The following is a 12360-nucleotide window of genomic DNA, read 5'->3' on the forward strand; positions in this document are numbered from 1 at the left end:
CAGGATTACAAAGCCCAACTGGTCAGAATTTTTAAAAGATTTATTTATTGATTTTTAGAAAGAGAAACATGGATTTGTTGTTCCACTTATTCATTAATTCACTGGTTGATGGACCCATAACCTTGACATATCAGGGCACACTCTCGCCAACTGAGTATCCAGCCATGGCAGAACTGGTCAGATTCCGTTCATAACTTAACGGAAAACTCGGCCACTGTCTGGCTCTCTGACCCGGAAGCGGAAGACGCTCTGCTTTGCGAGAAGGGGAGGAGCCAACAGCGCCCCCTAGGCCATAAAAACGCGGCTCAGCTGCTCCCCCCGACCCAGCCGACCCAGCCGAGTCAGCGGTGAGTGCATTTCAGGCTGCGGGTGAGCGGGGCTCAAGGGAGGGCCCAAGATGAGGGGGCTAAATGAGGCCGGGACCTCCCAAAATGGGGTGTAGACTGGGGTGAGGCGGTGGGTGAAGGCGGTGATGGCGGAATTGGCCGAGTCTGAGCGGTTTGGGAGGCTGCAGTACTCACGCACGGAGGTACTCACTGGATGTTTTGGAACGGGTTTCCTGGCGGTGAAATGGATACTTTCGTGGGTTCAGAGGAAGGGGCAGTAGGGGGTGGGGCAGTTCCACCTGTAGGTGGGGACGTGTCCTGACATCTGCTGCTCCCCTGGATCACACCTGAGGGACCTGTGGGAAAGTCCCCCGGACCCCTGGTGAGGCACCCCTGCTCTGTGCCAGGCCCCGGCTCATTGCTGTTCCGTTTTCTTTTTCTTTCTTTTTTTAAATTTTTTGTTTTCATATGGACATTCAGTTATCCCAATATCACTTATTGAGAAAACTGTTCTTTCTTCATTGAAATAATTTGGCACCTTTATTGAAAGTCATTTTTTTTTTTTCCCCAGGGACAGAGAGAGAGAGTCAGATAGAGGGATAGACAGGGACAGACAGACAGGAACAGAGAGAGATGAGAAGCATCAATTATCAGTTTTTCTTTGGGACACCTTAGTTGTTCATTGATTGCTTTCTCATATGTGCCATGACCGCGGGCCTTCAGCAGACTGAGTAACTCCTTGCTCTAGCCAATGACCTTGGGTCCAAGCTGGTGAGCTCTTTGCTCAAGCCAGATGAACCCGCGCTCAAGCTGGCAACCTCAGGGTCTCGAAACTGGGTCCTCGGCATCCCAGTCCAACGCTCTATCCACTGCGCCACCGCCTGGTCAGGCTGCTGTTCCATTTTCTATTTCAATGTACTCCCTATTTAAGGTGGTGTGTGTGTGTGTATGTCTACTTAATTGAAGATTAAATATGGATAATATTAATAGGTGCATATGTTCCCTTTTATGCTGCAACAAACTGGAATTTGTTTCAGTGAAATCACCAGGTTTTTTGTGTTTCAAGGGCTTGAAAGTGAATTTGTACATTAAATACACTTTAACAGCGTTGAGACAAATAAGCAGACCTACAATTAAAAGCTCCAAATAAGGATGATGCACCACCAAGCAATTCTCAAACAAGCAGCAGACACTGATAGGGTGAAGTCGAAACTTTCTGCCTAGAGATAGACTCCAGAGCATCAGGTCCCACTAGACCGGCCCCACTGCGGGGCCAGTCCGAAGTCCAGGTGGTTATCTGTACTTCTCATCTGCTAGCTACAAATCAGAGGTCCCCACGAACCCCCTCCTTGGGTTCTCTTAATTGTTTAGTGGGGCTCACAGAACTCAAGCATTTACTTAGGTTTACTACCTTTATTATAAAGGACACAGAGAACAAGTCAGATGAATAGGCACAAAGGGAGAGATTTGGAACTATATATACTGCTCACAAACATTAGGGGATATTTTATCGCTTCATATTTATTTTGAAATATCCCCTAATCTTTGTGAGCAGTATATATTGAGGGCAGGAGTTTCTATCCCTGTGGAAAGAGAGTGTACCACCCTTTTGGCATTTGAATGTGCTCCCCAACACAGAAAGACTTCAAATCTCCTTCGATGGTTTTCATTGTTTTCACAGCAGTTAATCTCCAGTGCTCTCCGGCTCTCCCAGAATTCGGTGTGTGGGTCTGAAAGTTCTAATCTTTTCGTCAGTTAGTCTTTCTCTGGACCAGGCTGTGTGTCTGTCTTGCTACATGATATCTATCACATTATTAGCATAAACTGAGATGTGCTCAAAGGGGGCTCCTAATAACTACTAAAATACACTCCTATAACTCAGAAAATTTAAAGGTTTTAGGAGCTCTGTGTCTGAAATGAGGGACAAAGACTAAGTGTATTTCTTTTCTTTCTTTCTTTTTTTTTATTAAGTGAGAGAAAGGCAGAGAGACAAACTCCTGCATGTGCGCCTACCGGGACTTCCACATGCTGGGGTGATGTTCTACAGCTAAGCCAACCAGTCAGGGCCTGTATTTCTTGTTACATCACAGAAATGGAGGCAGATTTCACAGCGGGCGCATGGGTGCGCGACCTGGGCCCCAACTTCTGAAGGGCCCTGCAAAACCTCAACTTGACACTTCTAATGACACCAAGTTTGGTTTTATATGTGCAGTTTTAACATTGATAGTACATACTTTTTATTTCTTTAAAAATATGATTAACATGTATTTTTATTTTCCCTGTCTCTTTTTTTTTTAAGGGGCCCAATATTTTCTTCTGCACCTGGGGATTCAACCGACCTTAATCCGCCTCTGCACAGAAAAGATATGGAAATACTATCAAGACATTCTTAAGTTCTGTACCACACATTTTCCAAGATGTTCCAACCAGATGTTCCAAGAGGGTTATTTAGATTTCGGTTTATGCTGACACCAAACTGAAAGAGAAGGTGAGGGTAATTGTGTCTGTTCCATGTGTCCCTGATAGAATAGAGGATCAAAGAACCTATCCCCAGTGACACAGGTAGAGATCAGTCCTGGAATCCAACCCACATAACATAGAAGCAGATGGAATCTTTGTTCTTTTTTTTTTTTTTTTAAGAGAGACAGGCATACAGGGACACAGACAGATAGGAAGGGAGAAAGATGAGAAGCATCAATTCTTTGTTGTGGCACCTTAGTTACTCATTGATTGCTTTTTCATTTGTGCCTTGATGAGGAAGTGGGGTGTGGCTCTTCAACTGAGCCAGTGACCTCTTGCTCAAGCCAGAGACCATGGGTTCATGTCTATGATCCCACACTCAAGCCAGTGACCCTGCGCTCAAGTTGGTGAACCTGCACTCAGGCCAGCAAACTTGGGGTTTTGAAACTGGGTCCCCTGAGTCCCAGGCCTATGCTCTATCTACTACACTACCACCTGGTCAGGCGCAGATGGAATCTTAATGCCTACCTTGCCTTTTCTCAATCTCAACTTATCTCAACTTGGGAGATCTGTTGGGTGTGGATGGGAAGTGGGAACAGGGAAGGCATTCCCATCCACTGTTTGAAAGGGGAGAGGAGAAAGGGGACCAGTTTGAAACACTGTGAGGAAGAAGAGAAATGGAATGGATCTGAGAACTTTGAGATGACGGGAAAAGAGATGAAGTTTAAAGAAGAGCGTAAGAGAAACTGCCTGGTTAGACCAGAGCAGAGAATACTGAAATAGAATTCAAAAACTAAGTCTTTGGGGGAAAAAGCTCTTATTTGAAGTTCAATGAAATGTATTATTCTTTACAGCAAGGAACAACTCGTACCTTGGGGAATTGTGGATCGTCTCCGAGGAGGGTATTCTGAGGACTTGCTGCAGGGTTTTGCTTGTGTTCTTAAGGTAATTTTGGGGAAGGCACAAGGAAGGAGGGCTTTCCTGTGGATTGGGTATTCTCATGATGGTGGGTATAATTCTGGTTGAGCATCTGTATTACTTTGCTCAGGTTGCCATAACAAAATACCACAGACTGGGTGACTTAAACAACAGACATTTATTTTCTCACAGTTCCAGAGGCCAGAAGTTCAAATCAAGGTGTCAGAAGGTTTGGTTAGTCTTGAGGCATCTTTCCTTGGCTTGCAGAGGGTTGCTTTCTTGCTGTTTCTTCACATGGTTGTCCCACCAAAAAAAATTTTAAAACATCCTTTTTTAAAATCAAAGAGTATTTGGCCTGACCTGTGGTGGTACAGTGGATAAAACACTGACCTGGAACACTGAGGTCACCAGTTTGAAACCCTGGGCTTGCCTGGTCAAGGCACTTATGGGACTTGATGCTTCCTGCTCCTCCTCCCTTCTCTCTCTTTTTCTCCTTTCTAAAATGAATAAATAAAATCTTTAAATAAAAAGAATATTTTAGGTACTTATATTCTTTTTTTTTTTTTGTCAGAGAGAGTCAGAGAGAGGGATAGACAGGGACAGACAGGAATGGAGAGATGAGAAGCATCAATCACCAGCTTTTTGTTGCACATTGTGACACCTTAGTTGTTCATTGATTGCTTTCTCATATGTGCCTTGACCGCGGGCCTTCAGCAGACCGAGTAACCCCTTGCTCGAGCCAGAGACCTTGGGTCCAAGCAGGTGAGCTTTTGCTCAAATCAGATGAGCCCACACTCGAGCTGGCGACCTCGGGGTCTTGAACCTGGGTCCTCTGCATCCCAGTCTGACGCTCTATCCACTGCGCCACCGCCTGGTCAGGCTTTAAGTACTTATAATAAGAGAGAATATTATAACAAACCCAAGTTTGGAGAACCCAGGTGCTGAAATTATAAACTTTTTGGCACTCTCTACCTATTATCCTACCAAGTTCTTGCCCCCCCCCACAAAAAAAAACCCCAAATCAGAAGACATAGGATTTCACTTGTAACCTTTTCAGTATACATTTCTAAAAGAGCCTTAATTTATGAACTTCTAGCCTGACCAGGCGGTGGCGCAGTGGATAGAGTGTCGGACTGGGATGCTGAGGACCCAGGTTCGAGACCCCGAGGTCGCCAGCTTAAGCACGGACTCATCTGGTTTGAGCAAAGCTCACCAGCTTGGACCTAAGGTCGCTGGCTTGGGCAAGGGGTTACTCGGTCTGCTGTAGCCCCATAGTCAAGGCACATAGGAGAATGCAATCATGAACAACTAAGGTGTCACAATGAAAAACTAATGATTTGATGCTTCTCATCTCTCTTTATTCCTGTCTGTCCATATCTATCCCTCTCTCTGTCTCTGAAAAAAAATATATAAAGTTTTTTTTAAATAAAAGAAACATTTTATTCATTGCAACAATAATACACTGTAATATGATAAGTGCATAATAAAAACATTTGTAATATTTTATATTATAATTATGCTTACATGCTGTAAAGCCAGTAGCTGTGGCCACCATCATAGCTGCCTGGCCTGTGCAGGTTGCCTTTGATTTGGACAGATGGTAATGAAACAATGGAGCCAGGAACTGGTGGGCCATTACCTTTAATCCTAGTTTATACCTGGCAGGCGAGAAATACACACAGTGGGAAAACACTTCCCTTTCCATTCAGGGATCCCAAAGCCACTGACTCATCCGAATATTCCTGGAATCAAAGGCTTCTACCTCACCAGCCTTATTCACCTCTGTTCCCCATTTAATATAAACTTCTAATACCATTCTTTATCTCGGCCTAACTATTGTCATTCATTTGTGTGTGTGTGTGTGTGTGAGTGAGACAGAAAGAGAGATAGAGAGGGACAGATAGGGACCAACAGACTGGAAGGGAGAGAGATGAAAAGCATCAGTTCTTTGTTGCGGTTCCTTGGTTGTTCATTGATTGCTTTCTCATATGTGCCTTGACCCAGGGGCTACAGCAGAGTGAGTGTCCCTTGCTCAAGCCAGTGACCTTGGGCTTGAGCCAGTGACTTTGGGCTTTAAGCCAGTGATCTTTGGGTTCAAGCCAGCGACCAGGGATGGGTTATGTGTATGATCCCACACTCAAGCCAGTGACCCCGCACTCAAGCTGGTGATCCCTCACTCAAGCCAGTGATGTTGGGGTTTCGAACCTGGGTCCTCTGCATCCCAGTCTGACACTATCCACTGCACCACCACCTGGTCAGCTTGTCATTAATTTTTTTTATCCAGATATCCAACTTCCAAATTAAATTTTGATCAAGTATTTTAAGATGTAATGAAATTAGGTTGATACACTATAATTGGTTAGTATGTCCTTTACATCTACTTTAATTTCTGTATTCTTCTTACCTGGGTTTTAAAATTTTTTCTTCTTGCATTTATGTTGAAGAAACATGCTTGAATTTTCAGTAGAGTCTATCACAATCTGGATTTTACTAATTACTTAGTATATTATTAAAGGTTTACTAGAGTAACAGAACCAGCAGTATTTATTTAGAAAGAGATTTGTTAAAATATGGGCTTACAGGATTATGGAGGCTGCAAGTAGGAGACCCAGGAAGACAGTGTTACCAAGTCCAAGAGCAGCTGATACTGATTCCAGTGTGGGTCTGAAAGGCTGAGAAATGGGAGCATCCAGGACAGGTGCTGAATTTGCTGACTTTTTCAGTCCAGCAGAGTCAATTCAACATTCCTCCCAACTTTTATTCTCTTCAGGCCATCATGCATTGGATGATGCCCACTGACACTGGAGAGGTGTGTCTGCTTTGCTCATCTGCTGATTCAAATTCGAATCTCTCACAGAGATCTCCTCACAGTCACACCCAGAATTAGCATTTTACCAGCTATCTGGTCATCCAGTTGACATAAAATTAACTAGGTTATCCTTTACATATTTCGCTATCCCTTATATTTTCTGTAAATAGGTGTTTGGACCTCTATTTGATGATATTTAGGTTTGTTTTTCTGGTAAACTTTTTCACATATAGTGTTATGTAGCCCCTTCAACAGCTCTATGATATCTGTCACTTTTTTAGTGATGGTGGTAGGCAATGATAAATTTGGTTAGATCAATTAATTCATTTAGAGTTGCAAATTAGATGATAAAATAATCTTCATTGCTAACTCTTCCTTAAATACTGTCATACTAAATGATTTGGTTTAGGATTAATGCTGATTGAACATTTTTTTAAAAGGCCATATTGTTTTGTTCACAGAAACCACATATAACTTGGATTGATTGTTGACCACAAGGATTCCACAGCTGATCTTCAGTAGGAGGAAAAGGCATTAAATACAGGATAGAGGGACACAATGACTGGGTGTCAGCTGGTGGCTGGGACTTCTCTTGGGAGCTCCTACTGTCTTCAACAGAGGAAAGACTGAGCAGACAGACATCTGCTTCTCACTTTTCCTAGTTCCTGGAAGATCACACTAACTGGAGAGAGTCTCTTTAGACAGAAACCTTAACTGCACAATGGCCTTTGCAGCCTCCGTGGCTGAGCTGCAGGCAGAGGCCAGCTGCCCTCTCTGCCACGATTACCTGAAAGACCCAGTGACCATTTATTGTGGTCACAACTTCTGTCTCTCCTGCATCCGCCAGTGCTGGAAAGAACTACAGGATGTCTTTCCCTGTCCTCTCTGCCTCCACCACTGCCCTGACAGAAATTTCAAGAAGAACACCCAATTATGCCACGTGACTGATATTGTTAAGCAGATTCCCGCCACAAGGAGTAAGAGGATATTACAGGAAGAAAAATCCCTGTGTGAGAAGCACAATAAGGTTTTGATCCTTTTTTGTTATGAGGACCTGGAGCTGTTGTGTCCCCAGTGCGTGGTCTCATTTGACCACCGGAACCATCAGCTGATACCCATTGAGGAAGCTGCAGTTAAACACAGGAGGAACCTCAGAAGCTACATTGAGCCCCTCATGGTGGAGGTTGAAGATGCTGAAATGGGTTTTGAAAACCAAATTGCAAAAACTTTCGAAGTGCAGAGAGAGGTGGAAAATTGGAGGAAAGAATTACACTATGAATATAAAGAACTCAAGTGTTCCTTGGAAGTAGAGAAAGATGGTATTAATACTAGCTTCCTTAAGGAAGAGACAGTTGTTGAAAAAAAACTAACAGAAAATAGAAGGAAAATTTCAAACCATATGGTCATGCTAAACAATCTGTTAAGTGAAATAGCAGAGAAATATTTGCAGACAGACCTGGATTTACTCACAGGAATTAAAAATATCCACAACAGGTATGAAAACTTAGAGACCCCAGCAGTCTTTTCATATAAATTAAAGAGGGAGTTTTGCCCTCTCCCTCCACATTATTTTGGCTTTTTTAAAATGGTCAGCACATTTTATGTAGATTTGACACTAGATCCTGAAACTGCCCATCCAAGTCTCATTATCTCAAGAGATAGAAAAACTGTGACATATAGAACACCAAGTGGTCATCATCCCCGGGCAGGAACCTCTTACCCAGCTGTCCTCAGTTCTGAGGGATTTGATGCTGGCAGGCATTTTTGGGAGGTAGAAGTAAGAGGCAAAGGTGAATGGTCCTTAGGTGTGTGTAAAGACTCTACCTGTAGAAATGCTCCCAGATCATCATCCCCAGCCAATAGCTGCTGGCACATTGAGCTTTGCACTAGCATATGCGGAACATGCACTAGAGGACATATCATGCGTGTTGGCATTTTTCTGGACTATGAATTGGGAGAGGTTTCATTCTATAATATGAATAACAGGTCTTACTTGTATAGAGCCACTGATAGGTTTACAGAAAAACTTTTGCCTTATTTCTCCAGTGCATATTCTTCAAAATCTCTTACACTCAGTATTGTCAGAGATGAGTGATGAAAAACTTGGAGGACAGTTTTGTATGTGGTTATTTTCTTCCCTGTTAGTAGAAGAAATATTTGTAATGAAAATTCTGATTTTAGTTTTGATGTTTGACTCTTGGAAGCTTTTAGGACTCACCCTTCTATCCTCTCCTTACCTCATAACTGGGAATGCTGACGAGGCTGCCAGGTGTTCCATCCTTTGGTACCTCTGGGAAGTTCCAATCTCGTCAGCCACTAGTAGTTCCAGCACACTCCCATCAACAGCACCCAATAACCCCCATAAACACCACTAGCTAGTCTCTTCCCTGTGCTCTCAGTTATTTTGGAACCTACTCTGAGATCCATCCACTCTCCCCCAAAAACCTCATCATGTAATAAACCTTTTCATACTCTTCTGGTAGGTAGTTGTGGCTTCCTTAGTCTTTACATTTGAAACAAATTTTAAATGGGTTCCACCCTGGCTATGCATCCTGGCCACTTCCATTGGCATTGTGAACAGGATTATCCAGATGTGAAGCACCACCACCAGGGGTTTCTCCTCTGCTCTGCATTGTAACACACTTGTTCCCTAGGCAAGGGTGCCCTGTCAGCTGTGCTGCATTTGCTGAGTTCTAGCAAGGCTGTGTTGTAGATAACTGATCTAAGTCAGAAGTTTGAATTAGGATCACGTTCTATTTACTTTTTATTATTTTTCATATACTGTACATTTTCGGGTGTTCTAATTGTTTTTTTATCTCATGTTTTAGAAAAATCATTTTCACATTAACCTTCAGATGTTACGTATTTGTGTTGAACATTTTGTGAAACTGCTGACATTTTAGAACATGCTTCAATTTGAAAGTTTGTATGTGTATTGTTAATAGTTGTGAAATAAAGTTTTACCTTGTGTATGTCTTGTAGTATTTGTTTATTTTTGTAATGTAAAAAGATACTCAATAGAGTATTTGAGAAACTGTAAAAAATATATTTATTGATTGATTTTAGAAGAAGGGAAAGAGAAAAAAGCATTCATTCATTCATTCATTCATTCATTCAGTGAGGGGAGATAGTGAGTCAGACACTCATGCACCCTGACAGGGGTCCACCCAGCAACCCTATCTGGAGCCTGATGCTCTAGTATTAAGTATCTATTTTTAGCACCTGAGGCTGTCCTGCTCTCACAGAGCTATCCTTAGCACCCATGGCCACATGGCTGCAGGGGGAAAGGAGGGAGAGAAGTGGAAGAGGGAGGCAGGGAGAAGTAAAGGGTCACTTCTGTGTGCCCTAACCAGTGATCAAACCCGGGAGGTCCTTATGCTGGGCTGATGCTCTATCCACTGAGCTGCCAGCCAGGGCCTAAGAAAGCATTTATTTTGTTGCTCCATTTAGTTGTGCATTCCCATCTGTGCATATATGGGATCAAACCTGCAACCTTGGTGTTTCCAGAGGATGCTCCTACCTACTGAGCTAACTGTCCCAGGCAAGAAACTTTTTTCATTGAAGTATGAGAGACCCCTTCATTGATCAGGGTAGCTATGCTATGCTGTAGCAATCCCAGTTGCTTAGCAAGACAAAACCTACTCCTTATTCTTGTAAAGTGTGATGTAGGTCAGCAGGGTACTGCTCTGTTATTACCTCAGTCATGGGTTGTCAAAACGAAGGGTCATTGCAACTAAGAAAAGCAGGAGCACACTGAGACTTGAAGGCCAACACCATGAAGTGACACACATTATCTAGTATTTCATTTTCTAAAACTAAGTGCAAAACCCCACTTATCTGCAAGGGGGAGGAAGGAAAACATGCATACAAGAATACATGAGGCGAAAAGCTACTATTTGCGATAATTCCTGAATCCAATTAGGCAGTGAAATTTATATTAATGATGAGTGCTAGAATTAAAACTCTCCACTTAGAACTTCTAAACAGATTAACACAAATTTACATTAGTTTAGCTTAACCATATAGCAGTTCAATAACTTTACCCAACATTGGAAATATTTTAAGTAAAATAAGCCTTAAAATATTCTGCATGTGGAGACCAAATGAAATCTTGCTTCTCAGTGTATGTTGTCAGTTTGACTCAAAATCTTAAAAAAAGAAAACATTTTGCATTTGTTAGAAATGTAAAGTACTGTTATTTTGAAGTTTTGCCAATTCATTAGAAAATGAATCATGGAGACTAACATCTATAAACACAATGGAATGAATGGGGCAGGGGAACTCAATTGGGGAAAGACTTGCTTGGATAAGTGAGTTGCCTAGGAGCTACTTACGGGACTGGTGTGACATTGTGAAAGCCCCAGTAGCACTGAGGTATGTTTAGAACAGAAACTCACATAGGCCGTTCACACTTTGCGATGTCCCAATATGCACCAAGTTCAGTTGCCGTAATTACTTAAAATAACCCAAGCCGCCCAATGGTTCAAATTTCAATCAATCACAGTATATTAACCAAGAATATGTAGTCTCCATCCAACCACAGAGGATAACTCTTCTCAGGTAAATATCCAAATTCACCACAAGTTCTGCTTTCCACATAATGGCAGTATACAATTCAGTTATATTTTGTCACTATATAACAAAAATCACCTTTTTCCAGTCTCATATAACATATTTCTCATTTCCATCTGAATTCTCACCAAAGGACCTTTCAGGTTCATGTTTCTGCCAATATAGTCCTTTAACAAAAATATGTTTTCTTTCTAGGGCTAACTTATTTTATTGGTAATGGGCTCACTGTTGGGCTGGTAAATTCCATTGTCTGCAGTATGGGTTAGAATACAGAATATGCTATGGGAAAAATAATTCTAATGGAATTACTAAAGAGACAATTGTTCTACATTGAATCTTCTACAATAATAGATTTGAAGAAACTATATCTTGATCTCTAGACACTTTAACCAAAAGCAATTTTTTTTAATCCGAAAGCAATCTTATACCTGAGCTTAAATCTCCATTAAACAATTTTCAATAATTCCATTAGTCATCTGGCAGCAAAGTCATTGAACACTAGTCAGTCTTTTTAAAAATTAACCTTTATTGTTCATTAAAAATGGACTTTCTGCCTGACCTGTGGTGGCGCAGTGGATAAAGCGTCAACCTGGAAATGCTGAGGTCGCCGGTTCGAAACCCTGGGCTTGCCTGGTCAAGGCACATATGGGAGTTGATGCTTCCAGCTCCTCCCCCCTTCTCTCTCTCTCTCCCTCTCTCTCTCATCTCTAAAAATGAATAAATTAAAAAAAAAAAAATGAACTTTCTGGCCTGACCAGGCGGTGGCGCAGTGGATAGAGCGTCAGACTGGGATGCAGAGGACCCAGGTTCGAGACCCCGAGGTTGCCAGCTTGAGCACGGGCTCATCTGGTTTGAGCAAAGCTCACCAGCTTGGACCCAAGGTTGCTGGCTTGAGCAAAGGGTCACTTGCTCTGCTGTAGCCCCATGGTCAAGGCACATATGAGAAAGCAATCAATGAACAACTAAGGTGTCACAACGAAAAACTGATAATTGATGTTTCTCATCTCTCTTCGTTCCAGTCTGTCTCTCTGACTCTCTCTGTCTCTGTAAAAAAAAAAAAAAAAGAACTTTCTGTCCTGACCTATGGTGGTGCAGTGGATAAAGCATCAACCAGGAACAATGAGGTTGCTAGTTCGAAACTCCAGGCTTGCCTGGTCAAGGCACATATGGGAGTTGATGCTTCTTGTCCTCCCTCTTCTCTCTTTCTGTCTTTCCTCTCTGAAATGAATAAAATTTAAAAAAGAAATTAAAAAAATCGTGTGCTGTCTGCCCTTT

General features: G+C 42.3%; 1 protein-coding gene across 1 annotated transcript; it reads left to right on the forward strand.

Moving 5' to 3' along the window:
- Positions 1-7234: 7234 nt before the first annotated feature.
- On the forward strand, positions 7235-8608 carry LOC136389148 (tripartite motif-containing protein 60-like). Its single transcript, XM_066360924.1, has one exon. The coding sequence runs from the start codon at positions 7235-7237 to the stop codon at positions 8606-8608; it is 1374 nt and encodes a 457-aa protein (XP_066217021.1).
- The last annotated feature ends 3752 nt before the right edge of the window (positions 8609-12360 follow it).

This window comes from Saccopteryx leptura, chromosome 1 (assembly GCF_036850995.1).
Source record: "Saccopteryx leptura isolate mSacLep1 chromosome 1, mSacLep1_pri_phased_curated, whole genome shotgun sequence".
In the NCBI taxonomy this organism is placed as follows: domain Eukaryota; kingdom Metazoa; phylum Chordata; class Mammalia; order Chiroptera; family Emballonuridae; genus Saccopteryx; species Saccopteryx leptura.